Genomic DNA, 24,853 nt, shown 5'->3' on the forward strand with positions numbered 1-24,853 from the left:
TAGCGCTCGGGCAGCTCGGCTCTTAAACAGAGCCGAAGAGTCAGGGGAGGAGCAGAGCCGCCATTTTCCCGGACATGTTCGGCTTTTTGGCAATTCCCCCCGGACGGGGGTTTGAGTGCCGAAAAGCCGGACATGTCCGGGAAAAAGAGGACGTATGGTAACCCTAATGGCCTGTACATACCAGAGGTCAGCCTAGATGATCACAATGGTCCCTTCTGGCCTTGGAATCTACCTCTCTCCTTGTTATTAAGCACATAGCTCAAGAATATGAGGCACTCTGTGTTTAAATACATAAATAGACTCGGCTAACTTAGCACACATGGTCTGTACATTACTACTCAGCCATTTCTCATAGTGCTAAGTATAAGATATGCAGCTGAAAAGGAAGTATGATGCGATCTGCTCTTTAAAGTTACAATGGGATATGCGAAGGAGAAAACACAGTGATATGAGTTCCTCTATAACTAGTGTAGCTGGAAAAAATCATCATTAGATTTGCAAAATTACTGAAAACCCTGTTTCATACAAAGAGCATGGCATATATTTAATGAAAACCATAATGCTACTTAGCAACACATCCAGAATAAATATTTCACAAAATGCGAAATAGCTATGGTACTTTAAAAATAAATATTGCAGTGTTCAGGATCATTATAGCTAATTATAATTATTAGACTTTGCATATAATAAAACAATTTAGAACAGTCAGGACTAGAGAGGACTCCTGAGGGATCTAAGAGAACTAGGTAAGTGGAAGATTAATTTCAGTGTTCACAAATGCAAGGGAACAAACATTGTGGAAGAAGCAATTTAGGCTATTATTATGCATTGCTAATTTCTAAATTAACTACAACCATTCAGGAAAAGGACCCTGACATCACTGTCTGCAGTTCAATTAAAATCTCTGATCAATGTGCAAAGGGCAATCAAAAAATATTAAGATATATAAAGAATGGGATAGAAAATGTTACAATGCCCTTATATAAGTCAATAGTTCACTCACCTATTGAATTAAATATTCAGTTCTGGTCAAGCTATCTCAAAAAAAGACACAGCAGAAATGGAAGGGGTCTAGAGATGGCCAATGAAAAGTATAGAGAGGCATGGAAAAATTCTATCTGAGGAGAGTGAAAAGTTAAGGGTAAACTTTTGAGAAAGGACTATGACATTTTCAAATGTGATTTAGGCACCTGGGAGCCTAACTCTTATTGATACAGTGAGACTTGCATTTCTAAGGACCAGATATTCAAAATCCCATTGATTTCAATGGATGTTAGGCATCTAACCTACTTCAGCAATTTTGAAAATCCCAGTAGTTTTCTATCTTTAGGCACCTACATACTTTTGAAAATCTGTCCCTAAGTGCCCAAACCATTTTTTAAAATGGGACTTAGGCTCCTATGTCACTTAGGTGCTTTTGAAAAATTTACCCAAGGGCTGTTAAATTCAGAGAGGAGACAAGTAAGAAGTGCCATGAAAGAAGTACACAAAACAATGAGAAGGTAAGTAGGCACAAGGGAACTTTCAATTAAATTGAAAGGCAGCAAAATAAAAATAATACAAGGAATTCCTTTTTTATACAACATATTGTTAAGCTATGGAACTCATTGAAACAGTATGCCATTGACTGCAAGAGTTTAGCAGGATTCAAAAAAGGATTAGACATTTATATGGATAAAATAAACTCCACCTTTTTGATAAAAGATAATATTAAGAGGTACTAACTCTCATGCTTTAGGGACCAAGCCAACTGCTAACTGCCTAACTTCCCCTATGGATACACTATTCCCTAACTAGCCATTATTTAGGGCTGGTCTACACTGGGGGGGAGGGGGTTTCGATCTAAGATACGCAACTTCAGCTACGCTAATCGCATAGCTGAAGTCAAAGTATCTTAGTTCGACTTACCTGGCTGTCCTCACGGCGGCAAGTCGACCGCTGCGGCTCCCCCATCGACTCTGCTTACTCCTCCTGCTGAGGTGGAGTACGGGAGTCGATTCGGGGATCGATTTATTGCGTCTAGATGAGACACGATAAATCGATCCCCGATAGATCGATTACTACCCGCCAATTCGGCAGGTAGTGTAGCCGTGGCCTTAGATTCTTACACCTTCCTCCAAATGGAAATAGGCTCTGTCAGAGACAGGATACTGGACCAGATGAACCGTTGGTATGATCCATTAAGGCAATTTAAGCTCTTTGGGGCAGAGTCTACCTTTTTGTTCTGTATTTGTATAATGACCAGCACAATGGGGTCCTGGCCCATGACTGGAGCTCCTATGTGGTTCGAGAATACAAAGTAACAATTCCTATGCCCCTATTTTTAAAAGGGTTTTGGCTACCAATTTCAAAAGAGACTGTTGAATTTGGATGCATCGATTGGGGGTGGGGGAGCTCAACTTGAGACACCTTAAATGTAATGTATAGCAAGTCTGCCCACATCGGAGGAAGGAAGTGGCCTGCTAGACACAGTTAAGAAATCCACAAATGTCCTGAAGCTAATTTAAGAGGCATGAATACCCTCTGGCCATAGCATGGAGTCTGAGCCTCAAATGGGGTTTTAAAAAGTTTTTAAGAAAAACAAAAAAAGCCAGGACTCCAAGACAAATGGAGACACTCTATCACATGCTAGCATGACAGGTTCAAAAGGGTCTTCTGTAAAGAAGTGTTCTTCACAGGTTACCACACCATCTTAAAGACCTCTGTAACACAATTAATATTTAAAACTTTGTTATTTCTGTTTTCTTCAGACATGAATGTATTGATTCCGCCTCTTATACTTGATACGTGTGAAATACTAGCTGATTATCTTTGTTGCTATGCGGTCTCTTTCCTGAGGGAGGCAAAGTGAAGTCAACGTGACAATCCAGTTTGCTGATTTTAATTAAGGGACTGGAACAGAGAGTCCAACTTCAGTGCCGGCAGAGCAAAGCCTTGCCAAGGCAGACTTGGCACATTGGGTTAAAGGGTCATATCAGAAGCTTCAAAAGCAATACTATTCAACATCAGACCAACATAAATTCCAAAACAATATAAATTAGTCAGAAGTACAGTGCCTGATGACTCTTTGTCAAACTTAATTAACGTTAACCGTCTTTCAGTTGATTTGCAAAATTTTCCTTATGCCCCACCGCTTATGTACTTTCTGCAATCAGGAGGACCTTGTTTGCATTTTAAGGTGTTTATAATGTTTTAAGAAACACAAAAGCAGAAAAATTAACAGAGATTTAGATGCAACAGGTGGGCACTGAGATTAATGAGAGCAGAGTTAGGTCAATGCTGAGCAGTTTTGAAATTTCCACCCTGTATATACTTAAAAAAAGAAAAAAAGAAAAAGGCGAGAGCAACATCATAACTATATGAAGAGAGTGGAAACTTCTCTGTGGGGCCAGTGTCATATCATTTTAGACCCAAAATTTTACCTCCCTTAATGTTTCCTGTTTGATCAATGTGTAGTTCCTCTGGACTCTTAAGGCCATTCTTTTTAAAGAGGCTGCTGATTTTGGTTGCCTCAATTACTGGTCTTGGACCAATGAGAGATACAGCTCTTCGTCACCTTTGAAAAATCAGAAGTTGTTAGCCTTGGTCACAAAATGCTTCTTGGCATGTGTCCAAATGTGGAATTTAGACACCCCACGCAATTAAGATATTCCAGGTTAAAAATCTGCCCTTGTTAGTAAGGGATGAAGCTCTCAGCACATTCCCTCTCACAGTAGGAGCGAGCCAGGAGCACTCTGCTTCTGTTATGTTGGGCTGCCAAGTAGACAGACAAGTAAGGTTGCTCTAACTTTCACCAGGGGCTGCACTGGGCCTACAGAGTAGCCCACAGAATATGGGAGCCCCCTTTACTTCCACTCTTGGACTGTGACTTCTGTGCTGCACTGCTTCAAAAGCAGAGCACAGAATCTGGCCCACACAAGACAGACCACGTGTCTAAACACAAAGTGTGTGGGGACAGACAGGATGTATGAGTTCCACAACATCACCAAGGGGGACAACCCTACGAGAATAAAAAGTTGGAGGGGGAGTGGAAACGTCGCCTCATGCCCCGTTCTGCTTGTGCCAGTGGACAGGGCCGCAGATGCGAGAATAGGGAGAACCGATCACTGAAACCTCGGGAGAGTGACTCTCAGATTTATGTTCTAATAAATCCTCTGAAGCAGTGTTCCATGGGAAAGTTGTAGACAGGTCACTGGCCTGGTGCAGGGGGAGGTCTAGGGGTGGATTGGAGTGTTGGAGCAACCCCCCTGCACTCATCCCAGAGGCAGCTCCTGTGCTGGAGGCTTGGGACTGGCTTCGCGTGCTGGGCATTGTGACCCACTCCTGCCCACTTCTCCATCATGACAAAATGCAGCTGGCGGTTTGGGAACCACTGCTCTAAAGGCTGACCACTGGATTTGCTGTTAAACTAATTTTATTGTCGCATTTAAGTCAGTTGGGAAGTTAGGCCAGCCACTCAAAGTGTCAGTGCATATCTAGCAGCCATCCCGCATTTCCAGGCACATCCCTCAGTTTAGTCCCCACGTTCCACTCAAATTTAGCATCCCCTCCCTTTTCTTGGACTTCCCACCGGCTTCAGGGACACACGAAAGTGAAAGTATTGGAACCCCCGGCATTTTAGGTGTCCCGTGCGTGAATAATTTCCCCGCGTCCCTCATTTTGGGTCTTGGTCAGGCACTGAGTCACCCACCCCGCGCTGGGCGTGGGAGAGAGTTTGGTGTCTGCGGCTCTGCAAAGAGTTAACCGAGGCAGGAAGCGCTCCGCCGCCACACTTCCTGCCAGGGGATCTCCCCAGCTGTCACTCTTCCTCGTGACTCGCTGCCTTGTGGGAGGAGGAGGAGCGCTCCTGTCTCGGTGCCTGGGTAGCAGGCTCGGCCGGGGCGCCCGGCGGTGTTTACCTGACTCCTGCACAAAGCAGCCGCGGGGAGGGGACAGAAGCCCAGGTTGGACGCCTCGCTCCCCGCTGCAGCCAGCCAAGCAATACGTGTCAGGGCTGGGACGCTCTGCAGCCGCGGAGTTCATCCGGCTCAGTGACTCACGCTCCGCGGAGAGCCAACATGCCCGCCGTGGACAAACTCCTCCTGGAAGAGGCTTTGCAAGACAGCCCGCAGGTACCCGCCCCCCACCTCTGTCTTATCGCCGCTCTTGACCTGTCCCTCCGGGGAGCCCCCCGAGCCGTTCTCAGGCTGGCGGGAGGCGCCTCTGCTGTCGGTGCCGCGCGGCGTTTCACGGCTCGGAGCGGGGGGTTGTTTTCACTATCCCGCCGTGCCATGGGGCTACTCCGGGGCTAGCCCTACTCGGGCCGTGCAGCGCCGATGCCCGTGACGCACCTGCATTTCCAGCGGAGTGAAGGCCACACGGGATTCAGCAGGCCCGAGCAAAGGGGTGTGTGTGTAAAACCTCCAGTCCTGGCGGGGGGCAGCAATCCAGGCTGGTGGTTTGGGGCAGACGCTGAGCAAGAATAACAAATGGTAACATCAGGAGTTAGTGTTATACCACGTTGTGCTTCTGCGGCGCTTTTCATCTGCAGCGCTCAGTGTGCATGGGAAAAAGTGAGTGGGGAGCATGCCACCGTTTTACAGATTGGGGAAACTGAGGCACGGCGGGGGTTAAGTGGTTTACAGCGGCCTAGGTGAACATTATCTTTTTGCTATGGGGGCGGGGAAGTAGCCACCCAGGAATAGGCTGAGCAGATTCTCAAAGTGGAGAAATTAGGTCACCTGTCACGGGGGGCAGGACTGCGGGAGAGGGTTTTATAGACCGTCTGAGAGGGGATGGCACCTGGGATGAGAAAAGGGTGCCCTGCCCTCTGTTCTCTGTCAAACTGCCCCCTCCCTCTCACTGGTTGGATGTGACTGTGCAGGCTCCAAGAGGAGGGACCTGTGGGGAGGGGGGAAACAAGGTGCCAGCCTATGACATGTCTTACAGGCGATGGTGCTTGAGATGCATGTGCACTTAGCTAGCCTGCTGTTGGTTTCCCTAGCTCCTCTGACCAGGGTGATGAGAAACTGCAGGGTTTATAAAACTGGGACAAAATATTGTTTGTTATAAAACTGAGAGAGACACCAGGGCAGTCGCTGAAAACAGGGATGTTCCTGGGTTTTAGGGTCACAGTCACTGAGTAGGTTCATAGCACAAAATCCAGACTCTTACTGCCCTCTCCACTTCCACCCCAGGGGGCTAAAGAAGAATTTCCTTGTATTAGACTAGATCCTTTCTCTTCTGTCTAGCATACTCTACACCAAGGCGGGCAAACTTTTTGGACTGAGGGCCACATCGGGTTTCCAAAATTGTATGGAGGGCCGGTTAGCAGAGGCTATGCCTCCCCAAACAGCCAGGCATGGCGTGGTCTGGCCCCTCCTGCTTCTTGCCTCCTGATGGCCCCCCAGGGACTCCTGCCCCATCCAACCCCCCCCTGTCTCCTGATAGTCCCCGGAACCACTGCCACCCCATCCAACCCCTCCTCTCCTTCCAGACTGCTCCCTGGGGATCCCTGCCCCCATTCAACCCCCCTGTTCCCTGCCCTCTGACCACCCTGACCCCTATCCATACCCCCTGACCACCACCCTGAACTCCCCTGCCCTCTGTCCAACCCCCCCTGCTCCTGCCTCCTTACTGCGCTGCCTGGAGCACCGGTGGCTAGCAGCGCTACAGCTGCACCGCCCAGAGCACTAGGACTGGCAGCTGCGCCGCCTGGCTGGAGCCAGCTGCACCACCGCACAGCTCATAGCACCGGGTCAGGCCCCAGCTCTAAAGCTGCGCTGCCCCAGGAGCTCACAGCCCTGCAGCCCAGAGCATTGCGCCAGCAAGCTGAGGCTGTGCGGGAGGGGGAACAGCAGGGGAGGGGCCGGGGGCGAGCCTCCTGGGGCAGGTACTCAGGGGCCGGGCAGGAGGGTCCCGCGGGCCGGATGTGGCCTGTGAGCTGTAGTTTGCCCACCTCTGCTCTAGATCACACAGTGACCTCCATGCTAGGCCAGCTGCAGCCAATGCTGCATCCCATTGGAAAAGTGAACCAGGGACCTGGGGAATACTCCACACACAGGAGAGGCTAGCAGGTGACCTGTATTGATAGTGAGAGGGAGAGAAGGGTGAGAAGGAGGAGCCCTGAGAGTTGGGGCAAAAAGGGGGCAAAAAGAATGGGGAGGGGAAAATTAGGGAAGGCAAGGAGACTCTACAGGGGCTCGGGGAGGAAGACGGAAAGGTCTGGGGAAACAGAAGTCACAGGGCAGGGTTTATGGATGGGGAAGAGAGGGGACCTCACCAAGGGATGGGAAGGAGGGGCACTTGTGGGAAGGGGTGTGCATGTATGTAAGGCATGATGAAGAAAGAGAAACAAAAGGAAGTGGCAGTATAGGGAGGAAAGAAAGGAGGATGGGGTGAGTGGTAATTGGGAGAGAAGTCCTAGATCCATGACAAGGAGAAGCAATAGTCTCACCAGGATGGACCTACTGAGGCTCTGCGACCCCATTCTACTACCACCCCAAATTGGCTGGTCCTAGACCAGCAGGAGGAAGAAAATCAGTGCTTGGAGGAATCACCGCCTCCTTCCTTTTGATACAGGGGGCACCCCACAATTTACTGAACTAGAGTAGATTTATTATTAATATTACTTAATAGTTATGGTGTTTACATCTCCAAGGCTCAATGCAAATATTAATTTTGAAGAACTTTATACAGCCACTAAGTAAACTCTTTTTTCTGCTCCATCAACACCATCTCACATGATTAAAAATTTAACAAAAACTGAAAGCAACCAAAGAAAGCACGGACTAGAGTTTATAAGTCTCCCCAGTCATTCATGGCCGGAAACAAAGGAGCTTAACCCTTTCTTTACAATGGGTAGGAATACTGGAAGAGTAAAGACTATATAAACCTAAACTTTTGCAGGACATTTTTCACTTGATTCCTTCATCATTTGTTGTTTTATCTAGGTTTCTGGAAAAATAATTTCACTTTTGCATAATTGCCATATGGTCCTGATTTTTTTTAATCATAAATTCATTCATTCACATTAATTTTTAATTCACAAAAATTAATTACATTTTCAATATAGTAACATTTTGCATGCAAGAGGCCTGATTCTCCACTGTCTATTATTAATTTGTGTTGTGGTAACACCTAGGAACCTGTCATGGACCAGGACCCCATTTTGCTAGATGTTGTACAACACAGAACAAAAGGACTGTCTCTGCCCCCAAAGAGCTTACTGTCTAGCACCTTGTATAGTAATTTACTCCTGAACAAAGTGGGCCTGATCCTCTTTTGGTCTGTACCTTGTATAGTCATTTTCAGAAATGCAAAGGGAGAACAAAATGAATATAAAACAATTCTTTTCCAACAAGGTGCCAGGCAGTGGAGAATTAGGCATAAGTTATTTATTAATAAGGTTTGCGAAGCTCACTTTCTCTCCAAGAGTAATGTAATTATATCTTCATCGTCCCCAAGCACTATACAAAAAAGCCCCCACCATTTAAATGTGTTCCATTTAAAGTGTTTGACTGCAAATTAGGAGACAGACTGACCCAAGTAGCCATGCTGAATTCAACAGTTACTCATGTGAAGACTGGATGTTTCCAGCAGCAAGGGTGGTGGTGGCATGATTAATGAAGCCTCCAGAGAAATGTTAAAAGGTTATGCTTGGATTACCATGGTTCACTGGTGCACCATTATCTATTATGTAAGAATTTGACAAAACAGCAACAAGTAAATTATACATCTGTTTTAAACCAATGTAACTAACAAATAGTGATTTTAAAAAGAAACATCATAAAGATTTTGAACCTTAACATCCAAACTATTTGAATCATTTATAGGGTTTACTATTTTTGAACAAAAGTGCTAATTGAGGTCAAGATTTAATGACTAAATAAATGGGTATCTAAAATTAAGTAGCTGATTCCATATTTAGGCATCTGAATAAGTAAAGCTGGGATTTTTCAAGGACCTGTGCTAATTTCAATAGAATATAGGCTTCTAACAGCCATTTGTGCCCTGTATTATAAAAATATATACTTAGGAGCCTAATTTAGGCATCTATTTTTTGAAAATCTTGGCCTGAGAATTTTCTTGCTTAACATTTCCCATAATTCTGTTGCTTTATCCTGTAACCACAATCCTTTGTTTATTGTGTGTGGTCAATCAGTCTTTTGTCACAGCACAGTATAATGATGTTCAGTGTTAGGTAAAGGAAAAGATGGGGTTATAGAGAATAGAAGTTTTAAATTAGTAAAACTATAGTCAGTGATTGCAACAACTCAAATCCAGGTATTTTTGCAAATTAGTGTGTGTTTCAATTATTAAAATCCAGACTGGGGCCCTGTTCTGGAAACTCTCAAAACATGGGGCTCCCATTGAAAGGAAGTGCTGCATGCCAAGGGCTTGCAGGATCAGGCCTTATGTAGCTTTCTGTTGGTGTATTTTGAATTCTTTCCCTCTTTGATTTGTATGTGCTGTTGTTTTAATGAAAACAATATTTTGCACTTCTAATGCTCCTTTTTATCCTACCATCTTAAAGTTCTTTCCAAGCATCAATTATCCCCCTCGATGTTTCTAAGATAGGTAGTAATATACCCATTTAACATTAGTAAACGGAGGTGTTGTGAGATTAAGTGATTTACCCAAGGTAAGCAAGTACAGCCATGCAGAGTCTAAAATAGGACCTTCAGTCACGTGTTTTAATTACTAGACAACACTACTTCACACCGTAAATAGACACTTCTCAACACAGATGAAATCAGACATTGTCTTAGTCCAAAAATCTCAGCAGAGGTGGTTTGAATCTCTCAGAAGCAATGTAAAATCTCTGCAAGGAGATTTGCAAAGAAAAGTAAATGTCCTTGAGAAGCAAGGTTGCATCCTCCCAAATAGTGATGCTTCTTATAGCTTTCCTAAGACTGTAAAATAAATTCCCACAATTAGCATCTAGATACTTCAGGCACATTAGAGATGACTAAGATAGGACAGATAAAATACTGACTAGATGTCAGGTCTAATATGGTTATTAAAGTACTAGAGTTTATGGTAGACAGATGGAACTAATGCAAAGTAATTTAACTGTGCAGATAGGGAAGGCCTTTTCATTTAGTATCAAACAGATTGGATTGACCAGTCAGGACACTTTGAATTGCCAAGATGCAGAATGACTTTCTGAAAGAGACTCTGTCAAAGTTACACTGCCAGCCCAACTTTTTACCTCCCCTTTACTTGTACTGTCTTGATCTATTAAATTCACTTGCCCAGCCCTAGTCCCTGGCCTTGGTTTCCTCCTTTGCATGTAGCACTGCAACAATGTAATTTGCTGTCCCTGGCAATTCCACTGAAACAAGCCAAGTGGATGCATTTCTCCAAGATAACACAAGTTATGTTTTCCTCTCTGCTGCTCCTCCGCTCACAAGAACAAAACAGAATGGCAGAGTGAAGAAACCATGCTTACGGACACGCAGCACTAAGTGTATATGTATGACTGTTGTCACAAACCAACATACTGCTGTTGGGTCTAATTTTAAGTCTACCAGTTTTGGCAGTATTCTTTTAAAAGTTGTTCAACACAGAAGCCTCCTGAGATGGCATAATGGAAGATAATTTGTTTTATTACCAAGGGGTGCTTTTAATTCATTCTAAGAGTAGAGAAATAAAACTAGCGATGGTGTTTTGACCACAAGACCTTGGCATGGCTTTGATTACTGTAATCAGCAAGAGGAATTTCAGGATTTGTTACATTCCTGACTATGCTGGAAGGAGTGTCTACCAATTAGAGCAAGAAGGTGTTGTCAGGAGGACTCTGCCATTGCTTTGCAGTGTAAACTGATGCAAAAATAAGTTTACCATCTCATTGTAGTGATCAATTGTTGTGTTTTTACATTGTTGGATAAAAGAAGCTGTACATTGTATATTCAAAGTCTTATTATGCTGACTAATTTGTTTTGCTAGGTTTGTTTAAATTTTTTTAATATTTCCATTTGGGAGTAAAACCTTTTGCTTTTTCTTTTATTAAAGACTCGCTCCTTGCTTAGTGTATTTGAAGAAGATGCAGGAACCCTTACAGACTATACAAACCAGTTGCTTCAAGCAATGCAGCGGGTCTATGGGGCTCAGGTAATCTTTCATTTGTGTTGACTTTGTTTGGCAAGCAGTAGAGGCAATCTTATTAATCGGTTCCTAACAGATACACTGATTTGCAAAAGTGCAGAATATGTGCAGCTCCCTTTGATTTGTGCAGAAGTTGTGTGGTTGCTCTGCTCTTTTGAAAATCAGTCTCGATTGATATTGTCACTCCTGTCTTGGTGTTCCTCCACTTATTCAGAAAACTGAAATAAAATAAAATAAGAATCGTGGCACACACTTACTCTTGTGTATACTGCAAGGTCAACATTTTCAAACTTGGCTGACTAAAGTTAGGGTTAAATTTTCACTTAGATGCCTATATCGCCTTTGAAAATTGGGCTTAGGCATGTGTGTCATTCATATGCTTTTGAAAAATTTACCCTAAATACCACTGAATAGTAGTGAAATTTAAGGCTTTTCTGCACAGGGAGCTATTCTGGAATATCTATTCCTGATTAACTCAATGTGTGGACAGTCTTATTCTGAATTAGCTAATTCCACTGGATTCCTTGGATTAGTTTGATCCACTGAAATAAACGAATTTGGAATAAGTCACTCTTATTCCAGAATAAGAGTGTCCACACATGGAATTAATCAGGAATAGTTAATCTAATTTAAATTAATATCCTACCTTATTCCAGATTAATTGTTGTGTGCAGACAAGCCTTTAGGGACAGTTTTTTAAAGATATTTAGGCACCTGAAGGTGCAGAGAGACAGTGGGATTTTCAAAAGTGCCTAGGTACCTAACTAATTTAGATGTTTTTGAAAATCCTACTAGGCATCTTTCTGCATCTTTAGGTAACTAAATACCTTTGAAAAGATAGCCATAAGTTCCTTTTGAAAATGACACCCAAACTCCCAAATCACTTAGGCACCTTCCAATTTTCCCCCTTGATCCTTATTTAGGTACCTTTATTAGGAGCCTAAATATAGATTTAGATGCCGAATTTTAAGCAATCAAATTTAAAAATCCCTGCCCTAATGTTCTGAACAGGAAACACAATCCACATCTTGGGCCCAAACCTGCACCACTCCACTCTCACAAGAAGTCCCTTTGACCATAATGGGACTATGCAGGTGAGTAAGGCGTGCTTGAATGAGTAAGGGTTTGCAGAATCAGACATCTTATTCTATTTTTTTCCTTAAACTTAAGTGACTTTGTATTCAAATGAATGCTCGGAATCTTTATAGGAGAAAAGAAAGGGTCCAGTGTTGCCAACTCTCCCAATTTGATTGCAAGTCATATTTGAGATAGTTGATGTTTTACTTAAAGCCCCAGCTCCAACAGACAAGTGACGAAAAGAAAATCTCAGCTTTCACTAAAAAGTAAATTTCTAGCCCTCATACTTATGGAGAAAAGACAGAAAATATGACCCAAGTGCACCTTGAAAGCTCAAATCCCACAATGCAAATAAAATACCCAGATCCACAAAGATATTCAGGCTCCTAACTTCCATTGATTTTAATGGAAATTAGAAGCCAAAATACCTTTATGTATTAGGACCAAAGAAAACAAGATCTCTTACTTTGGTTTTAAAAATCACTAGTTTTTTTTTGTTTTTGTTTTGTTTTTGTTTGTTAATTTTGTGATTTTTTTGGAGGGCCTAACCCCTGATTTTTCAATAGTTGTGGTTGGCAAAACCCACTGCCCTTGTCTTTGACTTCCACAGCTCAGAGGTAAGTGACTTTAATAGCTGTGTAAACATTGATTTACAGTATTCTTGGGAAGCAGGTAAATATAACCCTTATTTTACAGATAAGAAAACTAAAGCAAAGGGAATTGACTTGCCTTAGGCAAGTCAGTAGAAAAGCCAGATTCAGAACTCAAGGCTCCCTACTTTTGTGCTTATTCTTCTATATCATATTCCCTCTTAAAAAGAACAAGACTGCTAGGACTTCCTGGTGGGCTATCAGTGAGGCCAACCATGATGTATTCTAATGAAACAATTGCTAAAGGGTGTTTGGCCCCACACACAGATAGCAATTAATATTATGAACCTGATTATTTAGTTTATTCACAACTGAGGAATTCATAATAAAACATGAACATACAACGGATATCACTGACGGAGTCTACTATATATTAGCCATCCACACAGAGATTATTTTCGGGACATTCTCTTTGGAACCAAAATAAATACTCTTACAAGTCACTATTCCCCTTTCCCATCGAGGCAAGCAAACATAATTCATTTTGCAACAAGAGGCGTGTGGCTCAAAAAGAGCTGCCTAAAAAGTCTAGTATGATATTTTCAATGCTCAGTTGCCATTACAATGAATCAGAACTGGTTTCCAGGTGTTCTATGCATCTCTGAAATTCTCAGCCATGCTACATTACCTTTAATAAAAAAAAGATTCAGGATCTATATAAACCAACACATATTCTTTAAGATTACATGCAAAGAATATAAGGACCCGAGTATAAAGATTTACAGCAAAACTGTGCAAAACAAACTACTTTATTGGGGTTGTCTCTCTCACAGACAATATGATACTCTGAACATTAGTATTTTCTTGCTACTGATCCAGGGTTCATTTCAAACTGCATTTCTGGGCCCTGGGCACTCAAACCCAATCTGATGTCATAGGATATTTATTCCCCAGGACAGCACACTGTCCACAAAGAGATCATTAGCAATGCTGCTCACATTAGATGCAAGAAGCAATACTGAAAGCAGCTAGCAGTAAGACATTATCATTGACAATGCTTCCAACATTAGCCACTAGGACCTGACTTTTCACAAGTGACTGACTTTACATTCCCAACTTTAGATGACTTAAAACAGTGGTTCTCAACCAAGGGTATGTGTACCCCTGGGGATACAGAGAGATCTTCCAGGGGGTACATCACCTCACCTAGATTATTTGCCTAGTTTTACAACAGGCTACATAAAAAGCCCCAGCAAAGTCAGTACAAACTAAAATTTCATACAGACAAAATGAGAAAGTAAGCAATTTTTCAGTAATAGTGACTGTGACACTTTTGTATTTTTATGTCTGACTTTGTAAACAAGTAGTTTTTAAATGAGGTGAAACTTGGGGGTATGCAAGATAAATACGACTCCTGAAAGTGGTACAGTAGTAGGATGACCAGACAGCAAATGTGAAAAATCGGGACAAGAGGTGGGAGGGGGATAATAGGAGCCTATATAAGAAAAAGATCCAAAAATCGGGACTGTCCCTATAAAATCAGGACATCTGGTCACCCTATACAGTAGTCTGGAAAGGTAGAGAACCACTGCCTTAAGGGAGCCTGATTTGCAAAAAGGGTTAAGCACCTGCCCCCTGAAAATGAGATTTCTCAAGTCAGGCCCTCAAAATTAATAGTCACTTGCAAAAATTTAGAGCCCAAAACAGCTAATGCAAGAAGTGCTTGGGAGGAGAGTGGCCAAGGAGGAAATAGATCGGGCAAGGAGTAGGAGACTCAGTAATATAGCAAAGCATGGGAGAGTGTAGTGGGACAGTGCGAAGAGGAAAGATTATGGGGAAGCAAGAAATAGAGAAGACAGAAAACAGAGAAAGAAGAGAAAAGACAAACAAAGGAATGTATCTCACCAGATACAGCAAGTTTCATGAGTCAGTCAGTGATGGGTGGAGCCTCCCAATTCAGTGGGTGTACTCAGCCACTCTGCCTCCTCCTCACCCAACCGAAGGGGCACCAACCACATGGAGTATCCTGGTACCGCAACCGAAATCCTGGCCCAGTGCGGAGCGGGGGCTTGGGAAGGGGCGGGTGCCTAGAGAGCTAACCCATGCCACAGCAACGGTTCCTGCCCTGGGGAGCTGGGCCTGGCTCCCTGAGAAGAGGTGTGGGGGCAGAGGATGCTGCTGCAGGTGGTCAGTAACCACAATGCCTAGAGTGAGGAACCAGGCCCAGCCCCGGAGGACAAAAGCCACCACTGTGGGGTTTCTGTGTGTGCAACTGAGCCCATAAGCCTCTGCTAAAGCCGCCCTGGCCACAGGCAAGAATCATTGTCTAGAAAAGCCAACTGAAGCATCAGGAAGTAGTAGGAGGCCCCAGAGCTTGAGTTTATATATGCCCACATTGCCTCCCCCAAACCATCTTACTCCTTACTGCCCCTTTGTGTCCTCTGAGTCACACCTCTCGTGCTACCTCCTCTGTTTGGGACTGCCTCTCAGTTTTCATATATCCATGCTCCACTTGTCATATTTAAAACCCAGTTCTTTTATGAAGCCAGCCAACACTGACCTTGTTGGAGTGTTGATCTCACCCCACCTGTACTGTATTGCTTCCTGTGGGTAGCAGTCAGCACTAAATGCAAGCTGTTATCCATCCTGAAACATGTTTGTAGTTGCCCAGAAACAGTGCTGTGTGTGCAAATCGTTCATTTAATTGGCTGCTAGCTTATAAACTGTCAGTCACAGTTTTATTTAAAGATTTATCAGATCGCTTGAAAGTCATGTAAGGAGAAACGAAGTATTTCCCCAGTATGGATGGCCTTTTTTTTTTTTTCTTCTTTTTTAAGGTAATAGTTTTATTATAACTTGAGTGCAATTTATGGGTTTTGGGGTTTTATTTTTTTAAGCTACAGGATCCTATTAGGTGGTAGTGGGGCCTAATTATTTGGATTGTACATGTGTATTTTTGGTGTCCCTTGTATCAACCAACTTAATCATGTTTGTTAATGCCATTTCTAGGTGCAAGCACTAGAAACTGTTTAATATCTGGTTAGGTGTTCAGTAAACATACACTAGCACATGGATACAAATATAGAGAAGCACGTGATTTTGGTCATATAAGATAAATAAATCACATGTCTATGAGTTCAGATTATACTTGCTGCTTTATTTGTATGCTCCTGCCTGTGCATTGTAGCCAGAAGCAATTTAGCTTTGTGATGTTCTGATGGAAGAAAGCTTCCCAATAGAGTCTATCCCAGCTGCCCATTTAAGGGTTGCCAATATTGCCAACCCCAAATGTTCAAAAATCATGAGTCAGGCTCTCCAAAAATCATGAGATTGGCTTTAAAATCATGAGATTATGTAAAAATAATAGATTTTGTGTACTTTTTATTTGCCTTCTGCTTTTTGAGCCTTTAGGGTGCACTGGGGTCACATTTTGAAGCTTTCTCCACAGCCACGAGGGCTGCAAACTTACTTTTTCTTTAAGAATGAAGGCTGAAATGATCCCATATCCACTTGACTCCAGGAGCTGGGGCTCTAAGGAAAACAGTATTTATCATGAGACTCATGACAAAATCATGAGAGTTGGCAACACTGCTGTTTCATTTCTATTGATGGGTTGAACTCACAGAAGTGACTGTGCCATTAGTAATAGTGATGTGTCAGACAGGCTGAATTGTAGGAGAGAGATCTTTCTTAAGTGAAGCTAGTGTTTACGTGATAAGGCTGTAGAGTTAAAACCAAGCAGCTTGTGCCCCAGCTTGCATTTCCAATCACCAGGTGCCGTGCCACACTGAATTAAGTCCCTCCTGAAATCTGAATGTCATTCTCCTGTTCCACTCATCATGCTACGGTAATGGCCCAGTGGGGACCTTCATATGCCAAGAATAAAGAAAAGAAGGCACCACAAAATAAACATGATTTTTTTTTTTAAATCGGTAATTCCATTTCATTCCACAGTCGACTAAAGTGTATCAACCAGGCACCTGAAGGGGAATCCTAGAAACAAGTTATAGTGCAATAAGATGCTGAACATTGTCAGTGCTGTGGCATTTTCTGTAGCAGTCCCAATAAATATATTTGTATGCTAACAGTGTTTGTAGCTGCTGGGGAGCAAGGGGGGCGAGAACTAGAAGCAATCTAATGCTGCCTTTAGCAATGCAGAAAGAAAATATTTTTATGCAAAGAGACATTGGAGAAAATGTCCTGAGGATTAGGTAGGTGCTACCAAGCAAAGTGACAGCACTGAGCATCACTTATGTAATTTGGAGCTGCCTAGGATTCCTTTAGTTTGTTCTTCAAACTAGTTTCATCCCACCACCACCCATATTTAATTCATGAATCCTTACGCTCTCTCAGTGATGCCTCTTTTTGGCTCTAAGACCACTCCTGGGGCTCAGAAAGCCTCATTTAAAGCCCTTTGGAGTCCATGGGAGACTTTTAATTGATTTCATAAGGTTTTGGATCCATGAATGAGTTTCCAGCTCTTTGGGAACATAGACTTCGTTACTTATTATTTTGCCGTATTGCAATCTGAAACATCCAAATATCGTGAGTCAGGCTCTACAAAATCATGAGAATGGTTTAAAATCATGGGTATTTATTATTATTTATTATTAATAGTATAATAATAATAATAAATGTGTTCCTTTTATTTGCCTTCTGGTTTTTAAGCTTTGTGGCTGCACTCTGGTCATCTTTTCAAGCTTTTCTCTGCAACCATAAGGGCTTTTGTTTTCAGTGAAAGTTGAGATTCTCATGTAACCATGTGTGGCTTTAAATCAGATATCATATAACACGAGACTTGCAATAAAATCAGTGGAGTTGGCAACACTGATTTTGTAAAGCACCATGTACATTTATGATGCCGTATTGATCACAAGTGTGCATTATTTATATGAGGGGCACGTCCTGTGATGTATTCTCCAAATGTAAATAAGAAGACAGTTAAAGGTAAACAGGATTTAAATGGATGATGAATATTGTATTTACAACTCTGTGGAACTCCATTTCATTGTTGCTGGTGAGCTTTGGAATTGTCACCAGGCCTAGAAGCAAGTTTATTAACATTTAAAAGGTCGCAGAGCAGTTTTTAAACTAGGAGATGGGGGAAAGCCGACTGCTGCAGAGGAGCATGTGGATCGGACAGAGACTTCTCTTAGAGGAGAGTCTATTGATAGAGATTCTCTAGGTTAATAGTCAGGAGCAGAGGATGGAAGAGGATAATGTAGGGGCCAGATCAGACGAAAAACATTCACATAAAGAATCGAACACATCAGAAAAGGGCAGACAAATAAACAGTGACAAGTTTTTAAAGTGCTTGTACACAAATGCTAGAAATCTAAATGATAAGATGGGTGAACTAGAGTGCCTCGTGATAAAGGAGGATATTGATATAAAGGCATCACAGAAACCTGGTGGACTGAGGACAAACAATGGGACCAAATATATCGGAAGGACAGAACAGGTCGTGCAGGGAGGGACTATATGTGAAAGAAAATGTAGAATCAAATGAAGTAAAAATTTTAAGTGAATCCACATGTTTCCATAGAATCTCTATGGATAGTAATTTCATGCTTTAATAAGAATTATAACATTAGGGATCTATTATGGACCACCTGATCAGGACAGTGATAGTGATGATGAAATGCTAAGGGAAATTGGAGAGGCTATCAAAATTAAGAACTCAATAATAGTGAGGGATTTCAATTATCCCCATATCAACTGGGAACATGTCACCTCAGGACGAAATGCAGAGACAAAATTTCTCGATACTTTAAATGACTGCTTCTTGGAGCAGCTGGTATGGGAGCCTACAAGGGGAGAGGCAGCTCTCGATTTAGTCCTGAGTGGAGCGCAGGAGCTGGTCCAAGAGGTATAACTATAACAGGACCGCTTGGAAATAGTGACCATAATATAATAGCGTTCAACATCCCTGTGGTGGGAAGAACATCTCAACAGCCCAACACTGTGGCATTTAATTTCAAAAAGGGGAACTATGCAAAAATGAGGGGGTTAGTTAAACAGAAATTAAAAGGTACAGTGACTAAAGTGAAATCCCTGCAAGCTGCATGGACGCTTTTTAAAGACACCGTAATAGAGGCCCAACTCAAACGTATACCCCAAATTAAGAAACACAGTAAAAGAACTAAAAAAGACCCACTGTGGCTTAACAACCATGAAAAAGAAGCAGTGAGGGATAAAAAAGCATCCTTTAAAAAGTGGAAGTCAAATCCTAGTGAGGTAAATAGAAAGGAGCATACACACTGCCAAATTAAGTGTAAAAATGTAATAAGAAAAGCCAAAGAGGAGTTTGAAGAACGGCTAGCCAAAAACTCCAAAGGTAATAAAAAACATTTTGTTAAGTACATCAGAAGCAGGAAGCCTGCTAAACAATCAGTGGGGCCCCTGGATGATCGAGATACAAAAGGAGCGCTTAAAGACAATAAAGTCATTGCAGAGAAACTAAACAAATTCGTTGCTTCAGTCTTCATGACTGAGGATGTTAGGGAGATTCCCAAACCTGAGCTGGCTTTTGTAGGTGACAGATCTGAGGAACTGTCACAGATTGAAGTGTCACTAGAGGAGGTTTTGGAATTAATTGATAAACTTAACATTAACAAGTCACCGGGACCAGATGACATTCACCCAAGAGTTCTGAAAGAACTCAAATGTGAAGTTGCAGAACTATTAACTAGGGTTTGTAACTTGCCCTTTAAATTGGCTTCTATACCCAGTGACTGGAAGATAGCTAATGTAATGCCAATATTTAAAAAGGGCTCTAGAGGTGATCCCGGCAATTACAGACTGTTAAGTCTAACGTCAGTACCGGGCAAACTAGTTGAAACAATAGTAAAGAATAAAATTGTCAGACACCTAGAAGAACATAAATTGTTGGGCAAAAGTCAACATGGTTTCTGTAAAGGGAGGGATAGCTCAGTGGTTTGAGCATTGGCCTGCTAAACCCAGAGTTGTGAGTTCAATCCTTGAGGGGGCCACTTGGGGATCTGAGGCAAAATCAGTACTTGGTCCTGCTAGTGAAGGTAGGGGGCTGGACTCTATGACCTTTCAAGGTCCCTTCCAGTTCTAGGAGATGGGATATCTCCAGTATAATCTATTAGAGTTCTTTGAAGGGGTCAGCAAACTTGTGGACAAGGGGGATCCAATGGACAGAGTGTATTTAGATTTCCAGAAAGCCTTTGACAAGGTCCCTCACCAAAGGCTCTTACGTAAATTAAGTTGTCATGGGATAAAAGGAAAGGTTCTTTCATGGATTGAGAACTTGTTAAAAGACAGGGAACAAAGGATAGGAATACATGGTAAATTCTCAGAATGGAGAGGGGTAACTAGTGGTGTTCCCCAAGGGTCTGTCTTAGGACCAATTCTATTCAACTTATTCATAAATGATCTGGAGAAAGGGGTAAGCAGTGAGGTGGCAAAGTTTGCAGATGATAGATGTTTTCACCCCTGAGCTCACAGAAAGCCGAGAAGATGCCTTTTTATCTGAAGATAGTTAGGACCAAAGCCGACTGTGAAGAACTTCAAAAAGATCTCACAAAACTAAGTGATTGGGCAACAAAATGGCAAATGAAATTTAATGTGGATAAATGTAAAGTAATGCACATTGGAAAAAATAACCCCAACTATACATACAATATGATGGGGGCTAATTTAGCTACAACAAATCAGGAAAAAGATTTTGGGGTCATCGTGCATAGTTCTCTGAAAACGTCCACACAGTGTGCAGAGGCGGTCAAAAAAGCAAACAGGATGTTAGGAATCATTAAACAGGGGATAGAGAATAAGACGGAGAATATATTATTGCCCTTATATAAATCGATGGTATGCCCACATCTTGAATACTGCGTACCGATGTGGTCTCCTCATCTCAAAAAAGATATACTGGCACTAGAAAAGGTTCAGAGAGGGCAACTAAAATGTTTAGGGGTTTGGAACAGGTCCCTATGAGGAGAGATTAAAGAGGCTAGGACTCTTCAGCTTGGAAAAGAGGAGACGAAGGGGGGATATGATAGAGGTATATAAAATCATAAGTTATGTGGCGAAAGTAGATAAGGAAAAGTTATTTACTTATTCCCATAATACAAGAACTAGGGGTCATCAAATGAAATTAATGGGCAGCAGGTTTAAAACAAATAAAAGGAAGTTCTTCTTCACACAGCACACAGTCAACTTGTGGAACTCCTTGCCTGAGGAGGTTGTGAAGGCTAGGACTTTATCCAGTTCTCTTTTAAATGCTGTTAAATTCATGGAGGTTAAGTCCATTAATGGCTATTAGCCAGGATAGGTAAGGAATGGTGTGTCTAGCCTCTGTTTGTCAGAGGGTGGAGATGGATGGCAGGAGAGAGATCACTTGATCATTGCCTGTTAGGTTCAGTCCCTCAGGGGCACCTGGCATTGGCCACTGTCGGTAGACAGGATACTGGGCTAGATGGACCGTTGGTCTGACCCAGTACAGCTGTTCTTATGTTCTATGCCCGTGGTCTGTGGAGCAGAATTTGGAGATCTGAGTGTTACAGAGAGGAGAACACATCATAACCGTTCAGCTGATTACAGTTTCCCTGCAAACCAGCTAAGATTTTTTTTTTTCCTCTCCAGAACTAGAATCCTGCTGTAGCTGCTGGCACTGTTTTACTGCAGAGCCATGACTTGTATCTTTTCTCTTCCTCTCAGATGATCCTTCCTCAAGCCATTCATTACTTGTGAGGACTGAACACGCCATTGTGAATCAGCTTAAACAGGGAAAGCTATAAAATAGCCTGATCCCGTGAGCTACTGATCACTCTCAACACTAGGGGATCTCAGCATCTCCCAACATTGGGATCTTAATTTCTAAAGCATTCTCTCTGCAAAGTTAAATCATTACAATGGTAGCATTTTTCCGATTGCCAGACCGCTGAGTGCTTCAGAAGGAGGAGATATGTGCATATAGACAGAGCTGGGTAACACATTCATCTCAGGCCTCAGCTCCATTTGAACTGAGCCTGGGTTTAAGGTTGGATACTTCCCATGATCCCAGAAGAAGGAAAATCCATAAATCCTTTGTGGACATCCTCCCCTAGCCACCCAACCCTCCTCTTCCTATCTGTGAGCAATTAGGTATCCCAAAAGCATACCAATTAAAACTTTATTGCACACCATTGTGTATACAGGGTGTGTGTGTTTATATTTCCCCCCTGCATCTGCCATTGCTATGCAAAGTAGTTTTGTATTACTCCACGCTCGTTTACATGCAAAGTTTTGAAAATGCTGTCCTGAGCACAGAGAAGTAGATATGCTGAAAGATTCATCATACCGGGGTTGGACAAGATGAGGTGGTTCAGTGCCTTTAAAGCTAATTGTATATCTCAGTTGAATCCTTTACAGGTACTCTTATCTGGAATCTTGTAGACAATTATATGTAACTATCCACTATTGAAAAATTAGGGTTAATTCCAATTTTAATTAAATCTGACTGATATTTTTACCACAGAACTTATTTAGAAAGAAAAGGTGTTGAGAAATGATGGACTATCTCACAGCTAAATTGTATGTAAGTGCAGCTGAGTTTTCATTATGAACTGGAGGGAGGAAGAGCCCATTCTTGCATCAGGTAACTAGCTGTGTGCTTGACAGATGATGATAAAAGGTAGAGTCACACCAGAAGCCCAGAGATGAACACTCTGACACTTCGGGGAAGTTCAGATCCAAAAATTAATAAATGGGAATTTTGCCATTGACTTGAATGAAAGTGAGATCAGGCCCAGAGTTGACTAAAGTGTTGAAACAGCGCATTTCAAGTACAGTCCCTTTTTCATTTACATATGGTAAAGAGAGGATTTAGATGCATTACGTTGTCTTCTTTATCACAGCCATGTAATCTGATGCTGGTAGATCTTTGTTTACTTTTTCCGTTACAGCTCTGAGCACTTGGTAGCTAAGCTCAAAACTAAATGAAATAATTCATCCAGGGTCATCACTGCTTAATTAGAACGGATTTCTGTCCGGTCCTCTCTTCCTCTCAATAAACATTTGTACATGATTTCCCTGGGGATTTTTTCCCCGCTATAAAATCAGCTAATGAAAATACATGTGTTTTGTGTGTATAGTACTAACGAAAATGAATTTTGCCCTCACTTAGATTTATCAGACTGCTCAGGCTTTCAATATGTTTTCTAGTCAGTAATCTGTCCTTACTAACTTTCCCACTACAGAAGCGTTTGATTAACTCTGAAATTTCAGAAGGAGCTGTGGGGTATTGTGACAGAGAGTAATTTGAACAGTTGGAAAAAAATTTATAATAGTCTTTATTTTACTTTGCGCCACTGTTTTCCAAGAGATTTTTCTAATGTTGTTTAATTATTTAATGGTAAAAGTACATTTACAAACAAATAATGTTTGTTCTTCAACTTAATCAACACGTTATTTTCAGCCAATTCAGGATAATAGTATGTTGCTGTATTCCAGGGGGAAATGTATGGAATTGAATTAACTGCTAGAATGGATTCCAAGGGCTTCATGGATCTGTAAATACAAGCAATGCAAACAACAACTTTTAACCCCTTCAGTTGATTAATGGTGGCAAGAGAGGAAGGGGGCACAAGACAGTGCCAGAGAGAAGTCTGACTGAGAATAAATTGGAGGAGGGTTAAGCTGGAGTTGCCCCAAAAAAGTGTTTTTAATTAAGCAATGTTGCCACAGGCTGAGCAGAGCATCTTGTCCCTGGGTAATATGGCGGTATTTACACCTGTCTGATTAACTTGATTTGTGTGCTAGTGTTTTCTGTTTGTTTGGAAATGACATAATTAAAATTTTATACCGAGAATAGGGTCACAATCTGGCAGGTAGAGAGAGGTAGGGGTGTGTGTGTGTCTAAGCATTAGCAACCCCACATGGATTCACATGTAGGCGGTAGTAGTGTGCACTGTATTCTGACAGGATGGCACTCACCTCAGTGCACATAGCCAGCCCTAAGGCCTATGCACCACTGAAAGCACCGTCTTATTGGCTTCAGTGGTATTTCAGTGAATGGAGACCTTGTGCTTGCTGTCTGCCAGGGTAAATATCAGCCCTCTCCCTCTTTTCTCTCTATTCCTGTCGAGAGTATTAATACTCTCTATGGGGTCTGCATATGGCGGCCATTGCCTGGTCAAGTACCAGGCCCCGAGCCCTTGGCTATGCCGTAGAACAGCTCTCTGCACTCGCTGCTCCAATCGCTTAGGGCCTGTGAAAAACCATCTTCATGATCTAAGGGGGCCAGAACTAGGAGAGCCAACATCTGTCTTATGCTTACATTGCAGCCATTCATGTAGATACCCTGCTAGACAGAATATGGCCTTTGTTTTTTCCATGGCCTGAACATGACTTTACCACTCCTCATCCCCTGCAAACAGTGACTCTGCAGAGGAGTTAAGATGCTGCAGAGGCCCATGCAAAGACTGTTTCTAGAGTCTTTCACTCAGATTTTGTCCTATACCAAGATGTGCTTGCACAGAAGGGCAGAGGAAGCCATCAGGGAGCAGGTTCTGCCTCCCTGATTCTAATGGTACGTCTGCTCTAGCTCTGGCCCATTGGTGTAAATTAGAGCAGTGTAGAGGCTGCTCTGACTTACACAAACAAGCTATGGTTTTATTTTTTCATTTTTTAAAAAAAATCTGAACTCCTAAAATAGAAATAATTCAGAGGACTAATAATTGGAGAAAGGAGGGATCTAGCCAGGGCAAATATATAAGACCTGATTCCCCAGTTTTTTACACCAGTTTTATGGCAGTGAAACAAACAAGACCTTTTTGGCTAGTGACAAAGCTTCTGCTGTTGGAATCTTTAGTCTCCCTCTTACATATCCCAAGCCAAATTCTGCTCTCATTTACACAGATATAAATGTAGGTTAACTCTACTGCTTTAGCTGAGAGTAGAACTTGCTTCCTTTCCTACCCTGGCCTTCCCCCACTTGCTAGGTTTCTGATACACAGAGGAAGACACTGAGGGCAAATAGCAGAGGTGTGAGGGTGTTTCAAGCCCAGCATCTTCACATTTACCTGTTGGTGCTGTCACAATACTAATAGCAACATGGGGTTGCAGGAGCTTCACATTGTTTTCTCAGTACT

The 24,853-nt window shown here is 42.4% G+C and overlaps 1 protein-coding gene across 1 annotated transcript in view; it reads left to right on the top strand.

The window, feature by feature from the left end:
- The first annotated feature begins 4,802 nt into the window (after positions 1 to 4,802).
- The window catches only part of APPL2 (adaptor protein, phosphotyrosine interacting with PH domain and leucine zipper 2), a 62,014-nt gene continuing 41,963 nt past the window's right edge, over positions 4,803 to 24,853 (top strand). Inside the window, exons 1-2 of the mRNA XM_034756031.1 lie at positions 4,803 to 5,111; positions 10,996 to 11,094. Of these exons, the coding sequence (XP_034611922.1) occupies positions 5,058 to 5,111; positions 10,996 to 11,094 (153 nt within the window). The 5' untranslated portion in view covers positions 4,803 to 5,057. The remainder of the gene's footprint in view (positions 5,112 to 10,995; positions 11,095 to 24,853) is intronic.

The sequence above is a fragment of the Trachemys scripta genome, chromosome 1, assembly GCF_013100865.1.
Source record: "Trachemys scripta elegans isolate TJP31775 chromosome 1, CAS_Tse_1.0, whole genome shotgun sequence".
NCBI lineage: Eukaryota > Metazoa > Chordata > Testudines > Emydidae > Trachemys > Trachemys scripta.